At 37.0% G+C, this 25258-nt stretch overlaps 1 protein-coding gene across 1 annotated transcript in view; it reads left to right on the plus strand.

Annotated features, from left to right (window-relative positions):
* HCN1 (hyperpolarization activated cyclic nucleotide gated potassium channel 1) overlaps positions 1 to 25258 on the plus strand; it is a 198495-nt gene that overhangs the window by 126365 nt on the left and 46872 nt on the right. The window contains exon 4 of the mRNA XM_062599913.1: positions 1854 to 2072. Within this exon, the coding sequence (XP_062455897.1) occupies positions 1854 to 2072 (219 nt within the window). The remainder of the gene's footprint in view (positions 1 to 1853; positions 2073 to 25258) is intronic.

A 25258-nucleotide genomic window follows, 5' to 3' on the forward strand; every position in this document is an offset into this window, starting at 1 on the left:
TACCTGCACGGACCCAGACAGAGAGGAGGTTTCGTGTACTTCATCTGGGTATCTGAATCCCAAACTGGAGATTTTTAGAGGAAGCATCTCCAGTTCTTTCATTTTTGGAGTTTTTTTTTTTTTTTGCAACTCCAAAACAAAAGGAAATTTATTTCCTTATTACCCAATGAAACCTTTACCACTCCCAAGAGTTCTAGTTTAATGTAAGATAATTCTTTTTGTTGGTACAGACACTGAAAAATTATTCCGTAGCAGCATTTGCAACACAAGTTCCCTTTGTAAAGACATAAGCAGTTCACAAATCTGAAAAGCTTATAAACTTAGAAAAATGAAACAAATGTAAATAGAGGAATCATTGATTTGTAAATTATTGTATCAGTGAATAAATATTAACTTTGTCGTCTGCAATACAAGAATTGTTAGCTTATTCCCTGTTACCAGTTATTTTAGCTGATAGGGTTTGAATAAACGAAAAGAGCAAGAATAATTAGCATCCTTGGCATTTAAGATAGGAAGAGAGAAAGCCTGAAGCTCTTTGAGAAATGAAAAAAATATGAGCAAAGCTTTCATGGGTGGAACAGAGATAAAAATACTGATTTTTTTTTTTTTTGGGCACATCTCATATATAAAATGTGATCTGGAGATTTGTTTATGTGTGCAGAATTGTTATTTTTTCATCCTGTACATTTCATCCTGTATACACTATAGTAGGTAACTGTTTAATACTATTAATCTTATCGTTCTTCACTTCTTCATTTCTGAAATTATTCTCAGTTCTCTGTGATAAATACTGTGATTTCTCATGTAGGCTGTGTGCCTCCAAGCCCAATTTGTTTTCCTGGGTGATGGGTTGGGTGATAAACAGCTATAAAACTGTTCCCATTTCATTCCTTTGGCAAAGAAAATTGAAAAAAGAAAAAAAAAAAAAAGAAAAGAAAAGAAAAACTAACAAGGATTCCCAGGGCTTTTCGGAATGTGTTGAAATGTCTGCTTTTCTCTGGGAACAGCCCCTTTGACTGATTCTGTGCAAAGCTAAAGGGGAATGTTGAAAACACCTTTGCAGTTTTAATAGCCTGTGAATGAACTGCACTGTCCTTCTAATCTTCCTAGAAAGAATCCAAAGGGGTGCCTAAATATCAAGAGTGCAGGACCCAGGAATTTACCTATTCTTTTGAGTTGTGTTTCGCGAAGGGTAGCTATGACCACAGGTTAAAGGTGAAGAATACACAGAGTCCTTTTGAACAGAAGTGTTTCTGGTATAAACAAAATTACAAGAAGAACAGGATAAACAGACAAACAACAAATAACATGACAGCAATTAACAACAAATGCAATTTTTTTTTGAGTTTTTTTCCTCCTTGGAAGTTTTTTCCCTCCTTGGAAAGTGAAGCAGCTGATAAGATGAAGTGTGGTTGTGTGTTAAAATCAACAACTCTGAAAGAAGTGGGGCCACATGACTATGTTAATGCATATTAAATTAAAGTGCCACCTTCACACACTTGATAAGTCTGTGTGCTCGGCTCTTTCTAATCCTCCTGCCTCAGAGTGTAAAGTAACATTGACCTTTAGCCTCCTTGTAATTAGGTAAACACCCAAGTTTAAGAATACAATCATGTATTAAAACAGTCGATTTTATTTCATATCATTGTGCTAAGTAAGTACTATCGTACTATCTGATAGAATCTGTGATGTTTTATCTAGCAATTAATTTAGAAGGCATATATCTTTCTTCCAAGGATATGTTACCAAGCTGTTCCTTCAAAGCCAGTGATCTAAATTCCTACTATATGGATGCAGAAGTATTTTTTCCTGTAGCTGCTTGCTGGCTCAGTCACTTGTCTCTTTTCTTGCAGAATGATTCCTGGGGAAAGCAGTACTCCTATGCACTCTTCAAAGCCATGAGCCATATGCTCTGCATTGGTTATGGAGCCCGTGCTCCTGTCAGCATGTCCGATCTCTGGATAACCATGCTGAGCATGATTGTGGGGGCTACTTGTTATGCCATGTTTGTTGGTCATGCGACTGCTCTGATTCAGTCTCTGGATTCTTCACGACGACAATATCAAGAGAAGGTAAGTAATTTTAATGCATGCTTTTAAAGTTTTCAGATAGATTTATGAGATGTTTTAAATATGGGAAAAGCTTTATGATTTTGCGTGAAATAATCTACTAGCATCTGAATCCTGCAGCAAATTTCACTAACCATGAAATAATTCAGAGAATACTGCGAGCTAAATGTATTCCTGCATGACCTACATGTATCACATGCACTGAATGAAATCTTGGATGTAAAGCTTGCTTTCAATTCGGTAAAATCTGACATAGAAACTCCGTCTTCTGGTCCAGACTGTGCTTCATGCTGTAGGTACTTGAACTAAAGCTTGAATGAGGAACTTGAATGAGATAACTTGGGTTTGTCTATAGAGTTTGCTGTCATTCTTGTGGACTGCGATATAGGGATAAATTTAAACTTGTCATAAGAAAGGCCTTTAGATGAGGGCCAGGTCTGATCAATTACTGTTGCCTGGAACTGCTTTAGAGAATTGCTTGAAAGAAGTCTTTATTTGCCTTATCATAATATTGTTTACACTATAATCCATGATGTGCTAGCCTGTCTCCAAGGACTGAAGAAGAGTAGCCTAAAAAGCACTCAGCTAAAAGATAGAAAAGTAGAGATAGTGTACAAAAAGAAATAAATGGGGAGTTCTTTAAGAAACAGAAAGAAAAACTGAGTTTGTCAGATTCCTTGTAAGCATTAGTGGAATTAAAAAGACATAAATGGGTTCAGGGTGGGAACCTAATGGAAGGAGCACAAAGATGCACTAATGAACACAGTCAATTCTCTGAACAAAGGCAGAGACAAGTGAGGATGAACATACAAAACCAGGTGCTGATGGTAGGAGTGATGGTGTAAGGAAGAAAGGGTAAGAATGAAACAGCAAATGGTAATAAAGATGTGCAGGCTTACTGAGGTGCTTAAAAGAAGCCAAAATTGAATGTTACAGTGAATGGAGAACTGGAGAGGACAGCTGAACAAACTAGCCAAATCAGAGTTCAAAGGAAAGTTCAAATCAGCAAGTAAGAAATGTGGCCTGAGCAACAGTATTTGGCATGCATCTGAAAGGGAGTCAGGAAAGGCAAATTGGGCAGAAATCCCAGGGTGATGTAACACAAGCCTGGGGGAGAAACCTGGCAAGAAGTATGCAGAAGAGAGGGTTATCCTTGCATGTCCTGAAGATGAAAAGGAAGGGCCTGAGTTTGATGGGCAAGGAAAAGGGGAAAATCCAAAAAGACCAAAGAATAGAAAAGATTGTGTTTTCTTTACAGGCAGGCAAGAGTGTATCAGAGAAGAGTTTACGTTCAGTTTTGTTAAGCTGAAGTCCCAGCAACACAACCGGAGGCAGTATCTCGGAGACAGGGAGAGATAAGGGATGTGCTAAAATGCCAGCAACAGAAAAATTAGCTAGTAGTTGACATATTAATCTCATGGCTGTTTAAAACAGAAGATTGCAAACACAGTTATCTTGAATGATAAGCGAAGATGAGAGGTTTAGAAGGAGAGCATGAGTGAGCGTTAAAACGTCTAGAAATCTGATTTTTGTCAGTGGCCATGTGATACCTCCTAATCCATTACAGTGTACAATCAAGGCGCTAATCTGCTAGATGATTTAATCTAACTAACTGGCTGGTTGGGACTAGTGACAGGGTCTGTTCTGCCATCTGAAAGGGAAGCAGTTTGACCAGAATGGGACATTTATAAGGAGCTGTGGGACAGAAACAACTTAACCATCATGGAAAACATAAAGCCTTAGACCTGATGTAACTGCTTTTTCATTAGAGGTTGGGACTAACATATGTACGCACACATGCACAGACATATGAAATCAGCATCAGCCTGAAAGCTCATCATATTTGTCATCCTCAGTCCTTCATGGCTGCCCTGTAGTATCACAGTGTTCTTTCCTAAAAAACTTGTCTGGATACTGGCATGATTGCCTCAAAAATTCAAAAGGCATTGCCATTTTCAACATTTAGTTCAAGAGGGAAACTAAGGAAAAGATATCCATAAATAAGGAGAAGTCTGATATTGTAAGTTTGTTGATACATATATGTTAGAGTTTCAGGAATATTGTAACTGCATACAAATATTCATATATTTAAAACTGTGTTAAGTAAAGTCAGTTTTACTTATGGGTTGTTGTGTAAATTAAAATCTAGGGAGCAGTCAAGTGCTATTGCATTTCTCATGTTTTCACATAACAGCAAACAAAGCAGTATATTTTTTATTCTTTTTTGTACACGCATTTTATTAAACATAGCGTGGAAATGTCTGGCATTTTTCACTTCCTGGAGTTCTGAACATTTGCATTCTCTTTGTTTTCATTTCCTATTTACCACTGGTTTCCTGACATTGCAGTCCAAAGCCTAACACGGCATTGCCAATGAAAAATGAAAGAAATGAGCCAGAAATTGCATGTATGTTTCTATTCTGTAGAAAAATGTTTCCCTGTCGTTCTGTCTGGCCCTATTTTGCCTGGTGATTATTTTATGCTAGGGCTAAAACATGTTAAAGAAAATTTTCTAATGATTTCTGAGGCTCTGAAATCATCAGCTATAACATCTATAACTAACTGATTCTATGATTCTATGATTCTAACTAAACTGATATATTTGCATGTTCTTGTCCATTATTTTATCGGAATTTAATCATATATTTTGAAATAAATCTGTGACTGTAGTCTAAGAATTATGAAACCATTACTATATACTGCTGAAGAATATTGTTTATACTTCTAATAGTGTTTCTTTTCTTTGCAAGTTAGACAAATGGTTATTTCAAAGATCAGTTTGTGCTGCCCATTTTGTTAGCATATTTTCTAAATTACTGACAGATAAAAATAGCTTATATTTCACTTAACAGAAACTTCAGAAAAAGGTAAATCAAATCTTCAGTGACAAATTTCAGATTTTTTACTATAAATACAAAAATGTATTTTGGCTTAGTGTATTGCTTTCTCTTCTTCTGGAATTCAAAGTTAGATAAATCAGGAGAGAGTGACTTCATTAGTTTTCTTGGGTTTAACTGCCAGTAGCTTCTCCTTTTTTTGTTGCTAGTCTTAAATATATAGCATTGTGTATTTTAAAGATCCATTGCTTCTGTAATAAGAGATATTGAAAATAATGGAATTAGCAGGTTTTGCTAGAGAATGTAGAATGACACCAGAGAGTGGATGTTCTTAGATTCTCTTCTGGGTCAGATCATGACAAAATTTTACTCTCTCTCTTTTTTTTCTTTTTTTTTTTTCCTTTTTCCCCTTAACTGATTCTTTTGCTGCAGCTAAAATGACATTTCATAAATGTATCTTTAGTACTTAGCTATGAAAGGATAGTTCTGGTGCTTCTTGAAATGAAAGTAGCTTACAGTGACATATTTGCTGAAAACACCACATCTTCTCTGTTCAGATCCTTCCAAAGCTCAGGATATGCAAAGCTAGCAAGCATTACAATTCAAAATGGAGGAAATAAACACGAGAAGATGAGAAAGAGTTTTTGTTTAGCCAAATATGCCAAACACCATCCAAGAGAACCAACTAATAATTTAATCTGTGCCAAGCATTGCATGCTGATAGAAATCAAAGTATGCTTAAGAAAGCAAATATTACTCCACTAGGTTTACTGTTATGGACCAAAGACATTATTTATCAGAGGAAATGAACAGTGATTATTAGCTGCCAAATGCTGAGGGGGAACAATAACATCACATACCAAGAACTGCTAGAAAAAAGAACAGATTGCTACATTCTGCTCACTTTGAGGAATACCTCGCAGATTTTTCCACTGAAGTGAATGGAAGTATTTCTGGAGAAAAAAATACTGACTTCTGTCGGAGTGAATAAGTCCATCAGGACTTGGTTTCAGTGAATGAAGTACCGATGCCTGACAGCAGAGAAAGACATGTCCAAGCCAGGTATACTCAATCCATATTCCTTTTTCAATAAGAAAATCTGATAGACCATTCTACCTTATAAAAGGACAGAAAAAAGTCAGTGGTATCTTAGCACTCTCCCTCCCCAATCTCTGATATAAGCCAGAGACAGGTGCAGTAGTAAACAGAAGTCATATTTTAATAATAATTCCTCTGACTTTTTCTAATACCCAGGAAGTCACAGGCAGCATCTGAAAAAAAATGTTTGCCTCTGCTAAGGTAACTTTTGAAAAAAAAAAAATCTGAAATGCATATGCAGAATTTGTTAACCAAATACTGTAAAACAAAGGAGCCAAATAAATAGTCACTTGGCAAGGATTAGAAGATCATTAGTAAAATAACTCTTCATTTGGCTATTTATAGTTTTTAATACAAAAATGATCAGCTAATGCTTTGGATACTGTTGAATAAGCTTGACAAAGATTGGTTAAAATTTCTTTTGTTCCAGTCTGTTATAGTAGCACAAGAGATTCAGGAACTAAGTCTTAAACAAACTAATGGATTTGTAATAGCATATGGATTTTATCATATTCAAAAAGATTTTACAATTGGCTTGATAAAATGATAGCTATTCAATCCATTTTAATTATGCTATCATTTATATATTTTGATTTTTCTTTAAGGGTAAGCAAGTCTAGCAAACATGCAAAGTTTCAAAAATAGACTAAATAGATAAAGCAATTTTATCGGGTGCAAGTAGTAAAAAGGCACAAAATTCGTATATATGCATATCATGGAAAATAGAAAAAATTACAACTGTCTCTATATAGGGGTTGCTGTCCTGCTCTTGGACAGATATGTTAAATCATTATTAAAGATGAGGAAGTATTCTGGGCTTGACATCAACTTTAAATATCCCAAAGGACATCTCCTTCTAACCCTATATTATGCTTTTAACGTATCTCTTAATTTATGGTCTTTTAGCATGTCTTCTGTTAAATCAGTCACTAGACTCAAAGAGAACAGACCTTTTTAGATCTCAAAGAGAGAAAAAGATATAAAAAAAACCCTTTTCTACAGAGAAAAAGCAATAATTGCATGCAAAGATGATTTAAAAGCAGCTTACTAATAGGTGCTGGGTAATCTTACGTAGACAGCATGGTGATTTGAAGAACAGATTGTTCATATTTAATATTCTTTTTAAGCGTCCAAAGAAACGTTTACAAATGGGTTTACGAATGTTTACAGCATAGGGTTAAGGGAGGAAGGCAGTTTGAGATTTTGCAGCACGAGGGCTTGCAGCAGCTTTTCGAGTCCGCCCCTCACAGCTCTGATCTGGGTGTCTAAATCCTGCGTCCCGTGGATGGGCAGAGACAGACCCTCCACCGTTCACGCACAAGAGCCGGCAAGCTGGGCGAGCTGGCTTGAGGAAGCCGTGACTGACGCGTGTTTCCGTCTCCCCGCTCTCCCGCACGCCCTGCCTCCGTGAGGCCGCGGCATGTGCTCCCGGCAGCTTGTGCCCTTACGTGTCTGAGCTCCTTCTCTCCGAATGGCGAGGAGGGATCACCTTCCGCTCCAGAGGCAGCCAGAAGAGCAGATGGCGTTTCCTCCCCTGCCGGCGTATCGCCCTGGGAGGAGAAAACTCTTCCCAGAAGCGGCAGAAGCAGGTTCAGAGCCGACAGGCACCCGAGCGGTTCAGACAGGAGCTCGCCCCTACCGCCGCATGCCAGGCGTTTTGTGCTGCCACAAGATGAAGCAGGTGGAAAGGAGAGTGAAAAGGAGCCTCTTTGCCTCCCCTCGCCTCCCCTCACCCGCTTTACCCGAAGTAGGAAAGATTTGTTGTGCCCGAGAGGGTTGAGGTGTGTGGACGTGACTCTGGGGTGGGGGGGACAACGCGTGTGAGTCCTGCCCCGTCCCAAGGGGACATCCGTAAGTGGTTCCTGGGACGCTCACAGGCAGCGCTGGCGGCGGGCGCCGAACCTTCGCTCCCCCTTTCTCGGGTGAGCGCCGTCGGCGCCGAGGGGGAGAGTCGTGCCTCTTCCTCTCTCTGCTTGATGGTTGTGGTGTGCAGCAGGGAGGGCAGCGGCAGCGCGGGGCACTCCGCCGTAGACTGCAGCTTGGTGTCCCAACACGCGTCTGGGAGGCGACGTCTCTGCGTTCTCTTTGGGGAAAAGAGAAAGCCTTCCATGTTCCTAAGTTTCAGTCACTTTGTGGTTAAAGACAGGGTAGAACAAGATAAACATCAGACTCTTGATACGCTCATTAGTAGAGCTTTGATGCCTAGGAATCATGGACGTCTAAATATCAGGGACCTACGGATGAGCAGGAGTTCAGGAAGTGGCAGTTCTGGGGTTAGATCGTGGTGCAAACGCGTGGGAAGGGAAGAGGAGTGACAGATAGCAGGGCCACATCACTGTTTAATTAGACTTTGTCCACTTTTGGTACCTTTATTTACATACGTATGTGTACATATATAAATATATGTATGTGTGTGTATGTATGCGTGTGTGTGTGTGTGTTTGTGTCCGGTTTTGTCTTCCCTTGTACGAGTCCAGAGATGGCTAACAAGGAGTGACTGTGAGGCAGGTAACAGAGCAGAGCTGCTGCTACCTACGTTTTTTACGTACTGTTCATGAATTAAGAATCTTTGAATTTCTAATTGTTTCTGGTACTTTGGAATAAACTGCAGAAATGTAAGAAACAAAAAGAGCATAACTTGAATTTTAGACATCAAGATGAAGTTGCAATACTAGAGTTTTAACATGTAATACTTGGATCTGATCTGATAAGCAAAGATTCCCAAGAAATATTGGTTTGCTTAATCGGTTCAGCTGTGTTTCATGCTGTTCACATTATTTTTTAAAGGAACTCTTGCTTTTCTGTTGCTGAAGTGGTTTTAGGAAAGCCTGAAACACAAAACTCTTCTCTCATTGGTCTCAACTCATTTTCTTTACTCGACAATAGCACGTTTTCACTTATACAGCATAGTTTTAGCAATAGGTCATGTCATGCTCAGATTGCTGGAACAGGCGAGCCGTTTTGAAGATAAATCTTATCTTTATTGTGCAGTTGTGCTATAGTATATTTGCCACCCCAGATAGAATTATTTTTTTTTGTAGAGCAAAAGATGGTTTACTATGACTTGCAAGAAAAAAGGAGGCAAAGGGGAGTGAAATTTTGTCACTGAATATCAGCTTAAAATTTTGCAAGCTTTTTTAACATCTCATTAGCTTGCACAGATTTGTATCATATTTAGCTTCTTCATAGTGTGATATTTTAAATAGTAAGTAATTTTTTATCAGTCTTATGAGTGATTAAATACAAGAATTGTTAAAAGTTTCCTGTAGCCTCATACCTCCAGGAATAACTGAGTATTGTCTGAGTAGGCAAAATTTGAAGCACAGGAAGTTCTGCCTGAACGTGAGGGGGAATTTCTTCCCTGTGAGAGTGACGGAGCACTGGCACAGGTTGCCCAGAGAGGTTGTGGAGTCTCCTTCTCTGGAGATCTTCAAGGCCTGCCTGGATGCAACCCTGTCTAACATGCTCTAGGAGACCCTGCTGAGCGGGGAGGTTGGACTAGATGATCTGCAGAGGTCCCTTCCAACCTTACTGATTCTGTGATTATATGATTCTATGAGTGTTGACTGTGCCAAGAGCATTATGGTTATCATAAGCCTGAGAAGAAGAAAGTTCAGTGTTATTCCCTAAATATTTAGGAATAAATTAAAGCATGAGCCAAGATTTTGGGCTTATTTCTGGTAGTGATAATTCTTCTTGGCTTTTGTGATTTTACTGGGAAGTTCAGAGGGTCTTCTAGTTAAGGGTCTGGAAGTCTTGACTTCTGAATTATTCATATCTGATGCAGTATATCATTATTGTATGCTGTTTTTGTGACCATCAGATGTCAGACTGCTAAATGGATATAGTCTTTCTGTCTTCTGTGAGTATTATTAATCCTTGTACTGAGATTTTTCAGATTAGAGCAAATTACTGAAATATATTTGGTAGCTGTAGAATTATAAAACATTCCAAAAGAAAATGAACAAAAGGTTGCCACTCAGAGAAAAACTGCCATTTCAGATATTTTATTTCAAAGGGTTCATCCTGGTATTTAAAAGAATATACTTGTATCATTTGTAGATATGTTAATTCTTCTGTTTGTGTGTATTCTTTTAAATATTTTGATGCATAATTAAGACCGTCATGAACTCAACCCTCTGACATATGTGAACAGAGCTACTAGAGCTCATGTGCAGAGAGAGGCCTATTCATCGAATGTGAAAGTGTTGGCTATGTCAGGGTAGGACCTTTACTAGCACCACTTGCTTTCTCTTTCTGTCAGTTCATCTTAGTAATTTTCATTTATTACAATTATGTGAATTTTTGCTGGACATACTTGTGATACTTAATTTGACCTTAACCTTCTGAAGATTTGAAATAGAGAACAGCAATAGATATTACTGCAACAAGTAAGGACAAAATACCATCCTGCCTGCCACTGTCCGAATGATAATCAGAAGCTATATACTTTTAAAAACATATTGATAACAAAATAAGTGATAATAAATGTATCTGTTTCTTTCCAGTGGAACTGAATAGAACACTCTGTTAGAGGGAAAGGCTTTAGGAAAGGAATATAAATCAGTCAGGATGTTCTTACTACACTGGTCTCCTGTTTTGTCCAGATTCTTCATTATCGTGTTTCAGCTTCTCATTACACTCAATTCTGCTGGGGTAATCAGGTTGGCTATTTTTGCCTTGTATCTTTAAAAAGGCAATTGTTTCCTCCCAATAGCATGTACTGTGCAAGCCAAGTGCTATCCATCCGGCTGCATCATACCTGTGCCAAACTGTAATAGACTCCCACTGCTTCTAAAATGACAGATGGGACTTACTTTGATTTATTGCTGTGTTGCGGGTAATTTACCTATAAAGTGTTCTGCTGTCTTGCATTATGAATTAGGTTTCTAACACTTTTCCTTATGAAAATGCAGAGCAAGCTCATTACAATTTCAGCCATGTTCATGATGGCTATATAAAATTAGCTCTGAAGATATAAAGTTATACCAGAGTCAAATTTTAAGAACAATTAGCTTTCTTTTTGCAGTAATTATCATAGGATAGGTTACATATTAAAAAACAAAAAAAAAAAAAAACAAAAAAAAAAGAGAGAGAGAGAGAAAGAAAAAGAAAAAAACAAAGCAAACATCAAGGAACTAACTTTTGTTTTTCAAAGTCTGTATTAGAATATAGCACAAATTACCTTTTAACAGGAGAAGACTGTGTGATTCACACCAGATGGAGGTAACTGGTGGCAATTATACCAGTTACACTAGAATGATTCTGGTTGTGCCCTGTATGTGTAGAAGGAACTAACACTCAATATTATATAATATAGTATTACAAGTGAGAAAATAATCCTTGCTATGCTAGTTCTTTTGTTTCCGTTGTCTTGTAGGGGAAAAAGCAAAGAAAGAAGGATTGGTTACTTTTGTCTTCTACTTTTAAATCATAACGCTCCATACTTCACCCTTTTTCTGAGGTCTGAGTAATTAAAGCTCCAACACATCTGCCTTGAAACATTGTCATTTGTATAACCAAGACATGCAATATAGATTTATAAAGATTATGGAGTGCACAGGATAATAGTAGGAGTGAAACCTGTTCTCTACTAAAGAATGCTTTACAGAGTCCTCTAGATTCTAGTGTATGCTAAATATTAGATTTGTATAAGTGGTTAATAACCTTGAAAAATCATTGTAACATTAATTTAAGAAGCCTCTATTATTACAGGGAGTCAGTACTAAATATTAAAATATTTTTTCTCTATGTGTTTTCATAATATTCCATAGAGTTACCTTTTCCAGCAGATTGCTGTAACTGAAAATCAACCAATCCTTTAGAAAACATTTTTGTATACACTAAATATTTATTAAAAGCATGATGAGAGCAGATCTTTTCATAAAAGCACACAATACTATGAATTAGCATTGCACCATTCTGGGACAGGAAAGTGTCATTTTCACATAACCTTTTATATAATTTTCTTTTTGAAAAAGTATTTCTTCATCAGTTGTTTTTTTATTGTAAGCAGAGCTGGCCAGATATATTTCCTCCCTGCAAAATTTGATGAAAACATAAAAATCATGTCATATTGTTTCATAGAAAATTGTAAATGAAAAATGAAAGCAATTCTTTGTATGCTGTTATTACACATTTGATAGGAACTGGCAGACAGAGTTTAATAGAATTAATTCCTCTAATTAAAATAGCTCCCTAACTTTTCTCCTTCCTCAACATTTTTTATTCTTTTCCAAGCATAAGTGTTTCTTTTGCCTTGGACGAGACTTAAGGGAGCAGATACTAGGAGAGGATGATCACCTGGCAGAATAATCTAGCTCTCTTTTTGATGCTTCATTCTAGTCCAGCACCAAGATTTTGTCAGCACTTGTTTGGGTAGCATCAAGGTAGCCCCAGCAGATGAACACAGACCTCAGCAAGGAGTACCACCAGCACCAGAGGCCGTCCAGAAGGCTAATGCAAAGGAAAATTGAGACAGAGGGTGCAAAGAGATGATCAGTGTAATAGGCATCTGTGTCTCGTAGTAGGAAGTGTCTGTGACATTTTCCAGTGGTATGGCTGTGAGGGAAAAGGGTGCTAAAAAGCAGGAGGAGCCAAAGACTGTATGAAATGGGAAGAGTGAGGAGATGGGAGAATGAACAGGGGAAAGAATTGAGAGTTGCAGCAGGGGAGAGGCAGTCAGGTTATTTTGAGGGAGAATTGTGATAGAAGTAGGAGCTTGTAATGGAGGACTTACTGATGGGCAATGAATTCCTTTCCTGAGGAAAGCCTCCAACTAGACTGTACTTCCTTATCTGGAAGAAGAGCAGAAATGATTTGGATTTGGGGAGGTTTTTTGTGTGGAAGGGGGTAGAGATGAGCCTTTTATTTCCATCTATGTTTCCCTCACTTACTTTGAGCATCGTCAGCTTCTAAACGTGAGCAGTGCAAATAAAATAACAGAAGAGACTTGCAGAGAGAATACTCAGCAAAATGACTAGAATTACCTAGACACCAACTAGCTCAGTCAGCAGGCAGTGAGATTTTGAGTTGCATGTGCAGAGATATGAGAGATAGCAGCTGATAGTCCCTGCTCTGTCAGATGGATTTGTACCAGCAACAAGAGTATTTACTGTTCAGGCAGTTTTGCTAGACATCTGAAAAACCTTCTGAAAGAAACTGAGAGAAGAACTATAAAAGGGGGAAAAGAGATTAAAAAATCTAAAGGACTATATGGGGTCATTAATTTTACAGAAACGTGAAAATCAGTGAGTAACTCTGAAACTCAAGAGTACAATAAAACCACTAATATGTGGAACTCAATAAATGATGATATAATATAATTCTTTATTACTGGAAGATCAGATTATCATGTTTTAAATTTCTCTTTCCAACTTAAGAAACTGGTTCTTCCTCCATAGAGCTCATAGTTTGGGGAAGTTAGCAAAGCGTAAGCTTGCAAAGTAGTGCCAGGCTGGAAATGATCTGGGACAGTAAGAAAACATTATCTCGCTTTCTGGTTGAAACCTTAAGAGATAAACCTCAGCTCTCCCTTATTTTTTAGTTCAACTAGCTTTTGTTTTCTTTCACAGTTTCTCAGCCTACCATTCCCTGTCTCCGGTCCCTGTGCCCTTATCCAAGCTAGTCTCTGCATCTAGCAGAGAACACTTGTCCTTTGAGAACACTGTTTTTCCTCAAAACCCTCCGTAGAAACCATCTGTTTTGTGGAGTTTGGAGAAGATGGGGCCTTCATCCAAACCTTCCACCCAGTCTTCTCCTGACAGGCCTATTATGCCACTTATGCCAATGAAGTGAGAGCTTCCTAGGGGAGCAACAGTAAAATTAAATGGAATAATGTGACAAAGCAGGAAAAAAGCAGAGAAAAAGAAGTGAGTAAAGGAAGCATTGTATTGTGGACTATTTCATTAATATCAGATATATGCCCCATTGCATGAAACATTTAAATCTGCAATACAATTATGAGTAGGATGTGGACTAATCCTGTGGCAGATTGCGAAAATGGCCTATCTTTCTATCCTCAGTGTCTGAAGATAATTTTCCTCAGTGAAATGGCCTGGGTTTCCATTTAACCCTATTAATAAAGGCATGAAAGTGCTTAAAATGAAATTTTTAACTTACATTATGTACAACTTTCACATGGTGACATAGAGCACTTCTGTGCCAGCCTTCTGTTTGAAAAAATGTCAATATCAAACATGAAAAATAAAAGAAAACACAAGCTTGCACTTGACTTTACCACTGTTCTTGCTATTAAAATCCTTAGATTATCACAGATGTTCATTAATTACTCAACATCAATTACTTAACACTCAAGTTTTAGCCAAAGCAATATTCTGTTCCATGGAACAGGCATCGGATAGCCCAAGTATTGTATTTGATTATTACCGCTCAATATGGTATTTCACTGTCTGTGCAGGTTTAAAACATATTGATTTTTTACAAAGATTGTGTAAAATAAGCTCTGGAGAAGTTATATAAACAGTGTGATAACTTCAGGGTTGATCGTTGTTGCATTTGGACTCTAGGTCTATTTTGTATATGCCATTTATTCATATCAGTTATCATTCTTCATTTTGCCTGGGTATGGAACAATCATATCGCCCTACTTATACATGTGTGTAGAAGCTCTCCTGTAACCCTGGAGCATGTGCGACATGGATATTGGGTCTTTGAGGACCTTACTAAAGGTCAAGTCTTTGTAAAGCACATATAAACAGCAGTGTTTGAATCAAAGGTTCTAAAATGGCTAATTTTGGATTGAATTTTACAATGATGGCAAAAGAAAAGAAAAAAATCCTGGCAAGTACTCTGTGGCATTGCCAAGCTCCAAGACGTTCCCTGAAAATATCAGGGTGGTAGAACCTGCATTTTTTTTTAATTTTAAGTGTTCTTTTAATGTTGATAAAGCACTTCATTTCTCTGCTGCACTGCTCTGTTCTCACAAGCAGTAGGACCATTCGGACTGAAATCTTCCTCTACATGAGACAATGACCTGATATGGCATATTTCACATAAAACAATTAAATTTTAATAAAGTTATAACCATCTGTAAGAAAAAGCTTATTATGAGAAGTTTTGAACATCCTTAATGGGCACATCTGTCAGCTTAGTATCTTTGACTGTACAGTTAGAGTACCGCTTTTTCCTTGCCTCATCTTGTTGGCTTTGCTACATGCCATTGCTCTCCTAGTGCTACTGTGTGGTGGTACTGTGCTGATTTGTCCATGAATATGACAATAATTATGTTGTGATTTCTGTATTAGAAATTATTGTGGGGTTTATATTGTGTCATATCATGACTAACACCTGGCTGATATCTGGAGGCAGTAGTATGAGTTCTCAGTGGCTACGTGGCATGTATACTCCACTTCTGCGCCACTTGAGAGAGGTTCTTTTTTGCTGTATTTGACATACACACGACTAATATTCACATTGTATTTTGTAAGAGTTTATAACATGACAAGATAAAAGAAGCCAGTTTTCTATGTTTATTCAAATGGAGAAAGAGGGAATCTTTAATATTCTTAAATAGTTGAGAAACAAAATACAGACAAAAGGTCCTTCATTGCCTCAACAACTTGTTACCTGCCTTTTTCACAGGCTGTGTGCTGCTTCCCTTACGGAGGATGCAATACTATTCTCTTGGGAATGTTTCCCTGGTTCTGTTTCACGTTGCATGAAGCTTTGCAATTTAGACCACAGTTTCTCTTAAAAAGGAGTCTGGTGGTCTTTCATTTGTCTATTGCATGATTAACAAATAAGCCTTCAAAATAAAAAAAAAAAAGGTCTTTTAAGCAAAAAGAGAAGGGAAAGAGCTAGGTTGGCATGCCAGTAGACTTGTCAGCCCAGAGCTAACTGCGCTGCCTTGGCAGCATGCAAGGACCACTCTCAGTGGGGCTCCACAGCCTCCAAGTTGGCTTCTTTCAGGGCCTTTCAATGAGATGTCACTGTCATTGCTGATAATGATGTTTACATTATTCAACTCAAAACAAAACTGGACAAAGATTATCAATTTCACATGTGAAACAAGTAGCCATCAGAAGCTAGTGTACTTAAAGCCACTGATAGTACAATGCAAATTGTTTTTCTTGCTGTGGAAGAAAATGGCTTTTTTGTTCTAGTCTAAAACCAACTAAAATTTCTGATGCTGTAGAGTTCTCCTAAAAATACATAAGATACTAAACAGTTATCTAAATCTGATTTCTATTAAATCTAAAAAAAAAAATAATCTCTAGAATTTTTTTTATTTTTGTTTTTAGGGTTTTTTTTTTAAGAACCTTTTGCTTGCCTTTCACAACGTTTGTGTTTTTCATAGCCTCTTCTAGATGTTTTCCTCACCTCTTCAGAAGTCTCTATATTTTTACTTCATTTTATGCAGGAGGGGAAAAAAGAAAAGAAAGATATTTGATAGAAGATCCATTAGTTCTCTTTAGCAGCCACAGCTTTGTGAATTTACCTTTGGCTGAACCCAGCTATATTGAATAAAATACTTTCTCTGAATGTTTCTGCTAAAATGATCGGCACAGAAAAAAAGTTACAATTTGTTTGGGAGTTAAATCTCAATAGAGATGTGGGAAGTAATCCAATATTATTAGGAGATTTTTCTCTGTCTTCTTGGAAACTAGAAAATAACACCTGCTCTTGCTGATGCATTGAAATATTTCTTCAGAACCAGATATTTTACAAATACTGTAACTTTGAGGCTTTTCTGTCTCCAATAGGTCCTCCATTGCTCTTAATTCACTTTATTCTAATTACAGAATTATCTTTAATTCTTATAAAAACTTTTCCTGTATCAGTGAATAAATTCCATCATTTTGGAATACAAAGAGAAACATCCTGTATCTTACAGGGTTTTCTCTGAAACTGCCAGATCTATGATCACTCCTTTTCAAGAGAGTACAAAAGGCTGCTTGGAATATTGCTTTATTACCATGGCACTGGGGCTGTCATTTATTGGGGAAGCCTCTAGATGCCATAAATCCGATTCCCTGCGGGTGCCTCTGAAGTGTTTATGCTCCAAGACTAGATAAAGACAGGGTAAGGAGAAAAATAAGATGAGAAGATTACAGATATTTTGTAAGAACGAATGAAACAACCCCTGGGAACATGACAGAGACGATCAGTTTTTCAGCCTATTGGAGGCTGTTGCAATTGTTAATATAGAAAGCTCAGAATCATGAATACCAGTTAATTTGGTGTGTTAACCTCAGTGATTTTTGTGAAAGCTGAAGACTTTTAAGAGAGTCTGATAAACAATTGAAGATGATGAAAAAGCATAATAACCTCCAAGTCATCTTTACAGTCCAGACTATATCTATTAAACAATAAATCATAAATTTATAACAGTTGTTATTAATGAAGGTGCCTGCTCAGAACAGAGTTTTTCTTATCTCCTTTAGTTCTGCAGATTCTAAAAAATACCTTAGTAGGAGCCGTCTAACAGTGACTCAGGTGTTTACATTTTAAGTGCCTGCAATAAGGTGGACTAATTCCATCCAGTGACTGTTCTCTTCTGAGATGGCACCTGTGCGGGATGAGTCTTTGTCAGTATTTTCCACCACCTTGATTCTGTGTAAGTGGTTATAATTTCCTGAAAAAGTGAGCTGACATCTCATCATCTATGCTCGGATTTCTATCCCTGTGAAGAGGAAGAAACTTTCTTCCTCTCCCTCTCTCTCTAGCTTGAACCACATTTATTATACAAAGTAGAAAAACCTTTGAGAGATGTCCAGCCTAGGACAGCAATTTCCTGATCAATATGACCCTGCATGGAAATGAGGGAAGTCCAAGTTCAGCTCTCTGATCAGAAGTCACGGAAAGCAATACACCTATAGCTGAGCAGCTGGGTTGTCTTCATTTACCAAAGGATCCCTTCTCTCTCCCTTTGCCTTTGGTGCAATAAATGCATTGCCGCACAAGCTTTGAAATGGATCCAGGTAAAAAGCAAGTTCTTTTTGATGAACTGGCGTTTTCCACTAAGTAATACAAAAAAGCTGGCAAGCTGCAATTAGGCCTTATCAGAGCCAGCGTTTCCAGGATCAGCAGCTGCACTGTGCCAGTGTTTCTGTCTTACTCATGCTGGTACTACTAGTGGCGCAGATGTTGGCGCAACATCAAGCAGCTGTAACAATTACGGTGCAAGTAAGGCACTATTTTTTTCTTTTCATTACAACTATTTAACAATAGAACTAAAGTAACCTAATTTCAACCTAATTATTTCCTTTCTATATTCCTTTTTTAAATTACTACTTTAAATCGCTTCATGAAATAACTGGATTTCTGTGCAAGATGCTAATCAATTAAGCGTGCAGATTTAGCTAAGGCATTGTAGCAGGTGCCAAATTTAGTATCATGCAATATCTCTGTGTTACAGGATCAATAGGGTAAGGTGAAAGACGTGCCACAGTAAATTGCGGTTCCTGATAGGCAGACATAATAGGCATTTCTGAAAAACAGGTTCAAAAAAAGGTGATAATTGACTCTTGTCGCCTTGTGTTCAGAGGCTGAGCTAATGGTAGGTGTACTCTGCGTTCAGCTCCTGTGGACAGATCCACACATCTCATGTACTTCATCAGCTGGCACAAATTTGACTTGTGCCAGTAAGTGAACTGAAAGTTGCCTGAGCAGACACGAGCTGCCCCCCACGGTTCCTCCTAGAGCGCACGTGGCCGCCGGATGGTTCATTCTGTCTCATCCCCCCTCACTCCAGGCCCTTTTTAAAATCTATATTCATCTTTTACAGGCGTGGGCAAATTGAAAGGAAAAAAAATCAGAAACAAAAAAATCCAAAGATGAGGAAAATTGTACAAAATAACTAGACAGGAATTATATTTCACTTCAAAATTGACAACTTTAGAAGAGGCCATTACAGCATATCTAATATTTTAAAATAAGCTGTCATCTCTACAGTATTTTTCTTATTAGAAAAGAAAATCATCCTTCCTTAGACTTTATACAATTTCACCTATCATAGCATAGAGAAGAAGTGCTTGTCTTTTCACTCTCTGGGGTTTTGATGCTTGTTTCATTAAATCAGAGAGAGTTCGGTCACTGCCTCTGTGAAGAGAGGAAATGAGATTGGTTTTCATTGGTTTTTCCCCTCCTGTTTTTAAAACAGTAAAAAGCAAATTTGCACAAGACAACAGACTAAGAAAACAAATCCTATTCAGAAGATTGACTGTAACTTAATCAATTTCTCAATTATGCTAATTGGAAAGAACGATAATAAGCGGTTGTGTGTTTTGTGGCAATCAAAAGGAAATGTTTAATTACTGTGTGTAAGTAAAATGACAGATTAAAGCATTCTTGCAAGCAACAGTACTCTTTGGGGGCTAATTAGTGAAAATAGAGAATAAACAGATGCTAGCTTTTAGGCTAAATATTCGTGTCAGTTCCAGTCAGTGATAAAGAAATACAAAGTGAACCTATCACATCATCCAACAAGAAACTGTATATTTTGATTTATCATTGATTATGAACTATCTTCTGTGAATATATGTTTGCTAAGATGAGTACAGTAATGAAAGCAGGCTGTAAAAGTATCTCTGGAGTCGTAGTGGATACTACCATTTAGGGTATTGATTACGAGCATGTTTTCCACCTTCTTCTAACTACACACGAATACAGTGCGATAGACGCGGTGTGTAACTGTTGGGTTCTGTACCTGTGCACCAAGACGTGCACACAGTTTGTGAATCGTTCGCATGACTGACAACAGCTGCAGAGAGGAGATGATAACTTGGGAGGCTTTAGATCACCCAGTAGGTAGGTTCATTAAATAGCACTGTTTGCAGTTTGAGATGGAAACGATGCGATGTGTGTAACAGTATCTCACAACATCTGCATGCCCGGGCCAAACTTCAGCAATCAAACAATAGATGGGCCAAAAACAGGGTTTCTCCGTCTTTTGTGAGTAAAAATACCGTTTTTACCTCGTTTACAGTACTGTGTATCAGGAATAATGCTTGCTGTTGGTGAGACATTTAAGGAGTTAAAGGAGAAAAAAATTTCTTGGAATAAAAGTGACATCTATGCAGTTCTTCTCATTCCTTTCCCATGAATCCATAACTTAATGTCTTTTGTTATTTTAACATAGAACCAACCTATGAATTTAGACTAGAAGTTCTTGCAAATGAGAAAAAAATGCAGCCTGCTGTCTATGATTATCTCATGTAATTCAGATTCTTCCTGGGAGAATCAAGCCTCAGGGATTTTTTCAGACATTATTTTTATTTATACAAATTAGATTATTTATTCAGCAAACAGTCATGTGATATTTAGACACACACCAGGCAGATCAGCTAGTGGGTTGGAATTATTGAATACAAGAGTTAAGAATTCATTTTAAAAGTTTGTAAACAATCTATTATCTAATTTATTAAATGAATAAGTGAAAAAAGGCAAATGAATATGTTATGTCCTATGGTGGAGATTAACCTTTAGTCATTTGCAACTTGAATTTGAAGTTTTAAAATGTGTTCATCAATGTAATTTGATCAATGTCAAGATTTAATTGAATACCAAATTTAAGCATAATAGAGATTGACAAATATTTCAGTGAACTGTAAATCAGAATGCTGTTTTGATACCTGTTTCATTCTTAGCTAAGAATTGAAGTTTCCTACATATTTCATAGTTTCTGTATTTCAGTGGTAATTTGCTTTCCAAGTCCACTTGTATATTTGAATAATATTGTGAAAGGGCCTATAAAACCTCTTACAAAGCTAATAGGGCAAAGTCTCACACCAGCTCTGATTCTTTGCAAGTGTGTAATCACTGTTCAGTTCTGTCAGTGTCCATATAACTCTCGTTATCTCTAGAGCTACATATTAACCTTGTTTAGGAGGTTTTTCAAATTTTTTATTTCTGATTTTTTTCATTTTTAAACAAACTTTCCACAAAGTGTTTAATTTTTTTGATGGAAAATGGGTATTATTTACTTCAAGTGTAGAGACTAATTTTTTTTGTGGAAGATGAACTATCTTATAGAGTCTCTCACCTTTCTTTTCACTATAAAAAAAAATGGAGGTAGAAATTATGATTTGTGCCCAGCAAAGAGAAAGATGACAAGGACAGAGCTTCTTACTTCTTCCAGCTCAGATTTCGAGGCCCTGCAGCACCGTAGCACCTAGAAGAAGGATTTTTGACATTGATCTTGCTTATATTTTGTGGAATGGGCAGGAATTCCGACTGAATTCCCATGTAAAGCTAATTAAATTCCAGAGGGATTTAAAAAAGCTGGAAAATTGCTTCGTAACATTATGAATTGTGTTTTTGTAGAAAGAGTCTACCAAGATGAAACTATTTAAAAAATCTAAAACTGTTTGGGATATTTCTTTTTATTTGGCACTTACTTGAAAACCTGTTAGAATGAGCTGGTTTTTGAAATGTCATACAATCTGCCAGGTACGATAAGGTCAAGACAGTCAGCTGAGTCAAGGGTCAAGTCAACACTGAAAAGCCAGATAAAGGAGAAGAATGTTATTTATACTGCTTTATTAAAATCAAATCTTTTCTACTCCAAACTTCTGTATTCCAGTGGATTTATTCAGTAAAGTGTCAGTCTGCTAACTGCGTTTGCCTTACCTTAACTCAGAGATAACCTCATGTAGAGCAGTTGTCTGCTTTTCCATAAGGAATTTGAAACACAAATATAAAATCCGTACTTGGCATTTTATAACTAAATATTAGTCATTGCTTCCCTTTAGCATTCACTTTTTTCTTTTGGTAACCAAGTTTATTAAATTTATTCTTTAGGTTTAATGATCTAACTTAAAATTTAAAAATTTTAAATTCCCTCTAATATGAGGGAAAATGAAAGTAATCCATGAATAATATTTTTTTATTATATCACATGCTTTATATATGTGTATCACAGAAGAAAGCTTTGTATTTTAGAATCTAGAATCTTTAAATATATTTATATTTTAAAACTTGCACTTACAGTTAATGTTGTGCATTCTTTCCACGGTGGTAGGAGTCATTTCACCTAACATAGGTAATTGGTCAGTGTTAGTCATTTAGACCTCATCTAGAGTCCATGGAGAGAGAGATAAGCATGACAGAGGGGAGTTTACATCAGTGCAAGACATCAATTTTAGAATGATACGAATTGCCCCCTTTTATTTCTCTCCATTGACAACAGAGAGTCTGGATAACTAGGTTAAATTAGACACTTTGAGGAAGCTGAACTGAGATATTGCACTAATAACTTTCCAATCTTTGTCAGTTCACATTTTTCAAGACTGTTTAGCACATGAAGAGAATGGTCTTAATTTTGTAATTCTCTAAGTTTTTGTTTAAAGCCCAATTTGGTGGTTCGCAAATTTGCCACCTTTTGATTTGCTTGATTTGTTGACTGTAGTATTAGATAAAAATTTACAAAGAATAAAATCATTAAGAATAATTCCGTGTAGGTAGAGGTTTCTGGGATCTCTTCTGTATGCCATCTACTCTGTAGAGCATAACTGGTCATCTACACAAAGCCGATTTACATTTGGGAATGTAGACCTCATCCTGCTCTCACCAGCAAAGCTGTTTTAAGGGACTAGTTTTCTCTGCTTTCACCTGTGCAATTGCCAGTCCTTCCCCCAGCCAAATTGGGGTCTCATCGCAGTGTTTTCCAAATACCAAGCTGGAGCAAGTTTAGTAGAAAAATGCCTCAAGGAATAGTGCTGTGAATAGGCCTGTGTAAATCTTGAGGGGTGTGATGAGTTCAGTGACAATATAAAGCATAGGATGCTACAGGAAGATCAAGAAACTGTACTCAAGGAATTGAGCTTTGAAAGCAGGAGGAATAGGATGAAGTTCAGAAAATGCAAGGTCTCAGGAGCTAATGCAAGCTTTTGCTATAAAGTAGAAGATTATGGGGTGACATTTGTAGGTGGCAAGGGAAGATAGTAATCTGGGTGGTGAAGCTAATTATACCGTGACTGCAAGCTGCCGTTTCAATGCACTAGAGAATGTCATCATAGGCTGTTGGGGGAGAGATTTTCCAGTAGAAGGGGAAAAAAAAAAAAAAACACCATGGTGCTGAGCAGTCCTCTGAGACTTCCTCTGAAATGTTGTGTGCAATCCTAGCCATTCACATTGGAGACAAATGAACTCAAACTAGGACAGCTGAAAAAGAAAATGGCTAGCATGCTGTCTTCTGAGAAAAAAGCAGAAAGGTACTTGGATGAGACAGAGAAGGAAGATGATCCCCAACTGTAAACACACTGGGGAGAAACACTAAAAAAAAAGAGCTTTCAGTGTTGCTGGATAAATTTTTCCTAAGTGTTAGTTGATTTAAACTGTCTCCAAGTACCTTTTTACTGAAGCTTAGAATAAGGTTCAGAACTGTTAGTTCAGTGAGATTTCTAAAACAATAACAATGTAAAAGGATTGATGGAGAGAGAAATCTAACTATTCTTGAGATAGTTTGATCAGTTTATATAAAGAGTTCTAATGTGTGCGTTCGGCAATAGCAGGGGAATAAATTCAGTAACTCAAGGGACCTGTTTTCCTAATGTAGTTCAGAATCCATGCAGATTTGTGATAGTTCTTCATTTGATGTTCATTGTTCAGAAGGACTTCATCTTCATCATATTGCCTCCTCTCACCTTTCTGCTCCTGTTCAGCTAGTTGCCAATATCCTGTGCGTATTATAGTGCTACTTAGATTCTCCTTTTATGCATGGCAGACAGGCATTCTCAATAAATTATTTATTTATTTGTTATTACTTATTAAAGGTATCTTATATGTTTTGTTAAAAATATAAGTAATATTTTAAAGATATTTTACTAATATACACCAAGGATCAGGATTTGTCATAAAAGGAAAGAGAATTAACCTGAACATAAACATTTTTACAGACGTTTTTAGTTTCCTTAGGAGAAACTTTCCTAGGAGAGAGGGAGAGACCCAATTACCAAAGACAAAATCATTGCTAGAAGTCATGTACAACATGTAAAAGTTATATAATTCAAGCTAGATTTTCAAGTGAAGGTGCAGAAGTGGGATGCTAGGTCTTTTGAAAAACTAGTCAGTTATCAGAGCTGTTGCGTGTTGACATTTTGGAATAATCTGGCTTTGGCGCTTGGTCCTGCAGGGAATTAGAGCGGTTTGGGTGTGATCAGGAATTGGTAAGGTACAGGTACCAACAAGTGTGTGTATGGTAACATTGAGTATGTCATTAGTTCCATGGTTTACAACTGATACTATTCATCTGTTTTGAATCTTTATGTGGTTTACTGTGTCAGGGGCTGAGTGTTGAGATTATTAGCACTCTCTGAAAATTTTTCAGTTGAAAATTTGATAGTTATTGAATATTACGAGGAAAGGGTCTGGTAGGCTCAACTTACATACTACAGTATCTTGTGAGAGATCAGCATTCAGGTTTCACTGGGATATTGGCTGCTTTGAGATACTGTTTCCATTTTAAAATATGTCCCCAGTTTAACTGCACATTATTATGAAAAGATAAAGACCCCAGTCTTCTCCTTGCCCTCTTTTGAGGGGGGGATTTTTTTTTTTTTTTTTTTTTTGTATAACTTATTTCCTGACCATAAGCTCTGCTAAGAACCTCATGTGATTGATATTGGGTTACTCACCTTTTGCTAGAATAACGCAAGAGCAGAATTTTGCTAAATACAATGAGCGTATGAATATTTTATGGCTGAGATAGCAAGAAGCAGTTATTACTGGATAGTGCTTTTGGTTAAATCCTATGAAATATTATTTAATTTTGAAATCCACTTAGCTTTTTCCTATTTTGGCAGTTTTGTTTGTTAATTGTGCCAGATTTATGGACATTTTAATTGTATTGAGGAATATGAAACGCTGGGATAGAAATTTCTTAAATGATGGCAGCATAATATATACATTAAATTAATACACATATTCACATTAGAGCACACAATTCAGTATTCATCTTAAAAAAAAAAAAAAAAGGTAGCTGTGGTCAGAAAAACAGTATTTCTTCCACTCAGTGAGATACTGAAAAGACTAGGGAAGCTTATTTGTAACAGGTACAAAAAACAGCATTCAAAAATACTGGGAGGGTTTTTTTTTTAATATAAGACAACATATAATGAATTTGAGAGACAGCAAAATTAGAATGCTAAAAGAATATGCTCTTTGTACATGCAAAAAATACATAGAATTTAATGAGGCAAGATATTATCGAAGCACAGTGGGATACAAAAATAGGTATTTGTATGGGTAATAAAAGTATTTCAAATTGCATAAAGTAAGATATATAAGACTTCT

This window comes from Rhea pennata, chromosome Z (genome assembly GCF_028389875.1).
Source record: "Rhea pennata isolate bPtePen1 chromosome Z, bPtePen1.pri, whole genome shotgun sequence".
Taxonomy (NCBI): domain Eukaryota; kingdom Metazoa; phylum Chordata; class Aves; order Rheiformes; family Rheidae; genus Rhea; species Rhea pennata.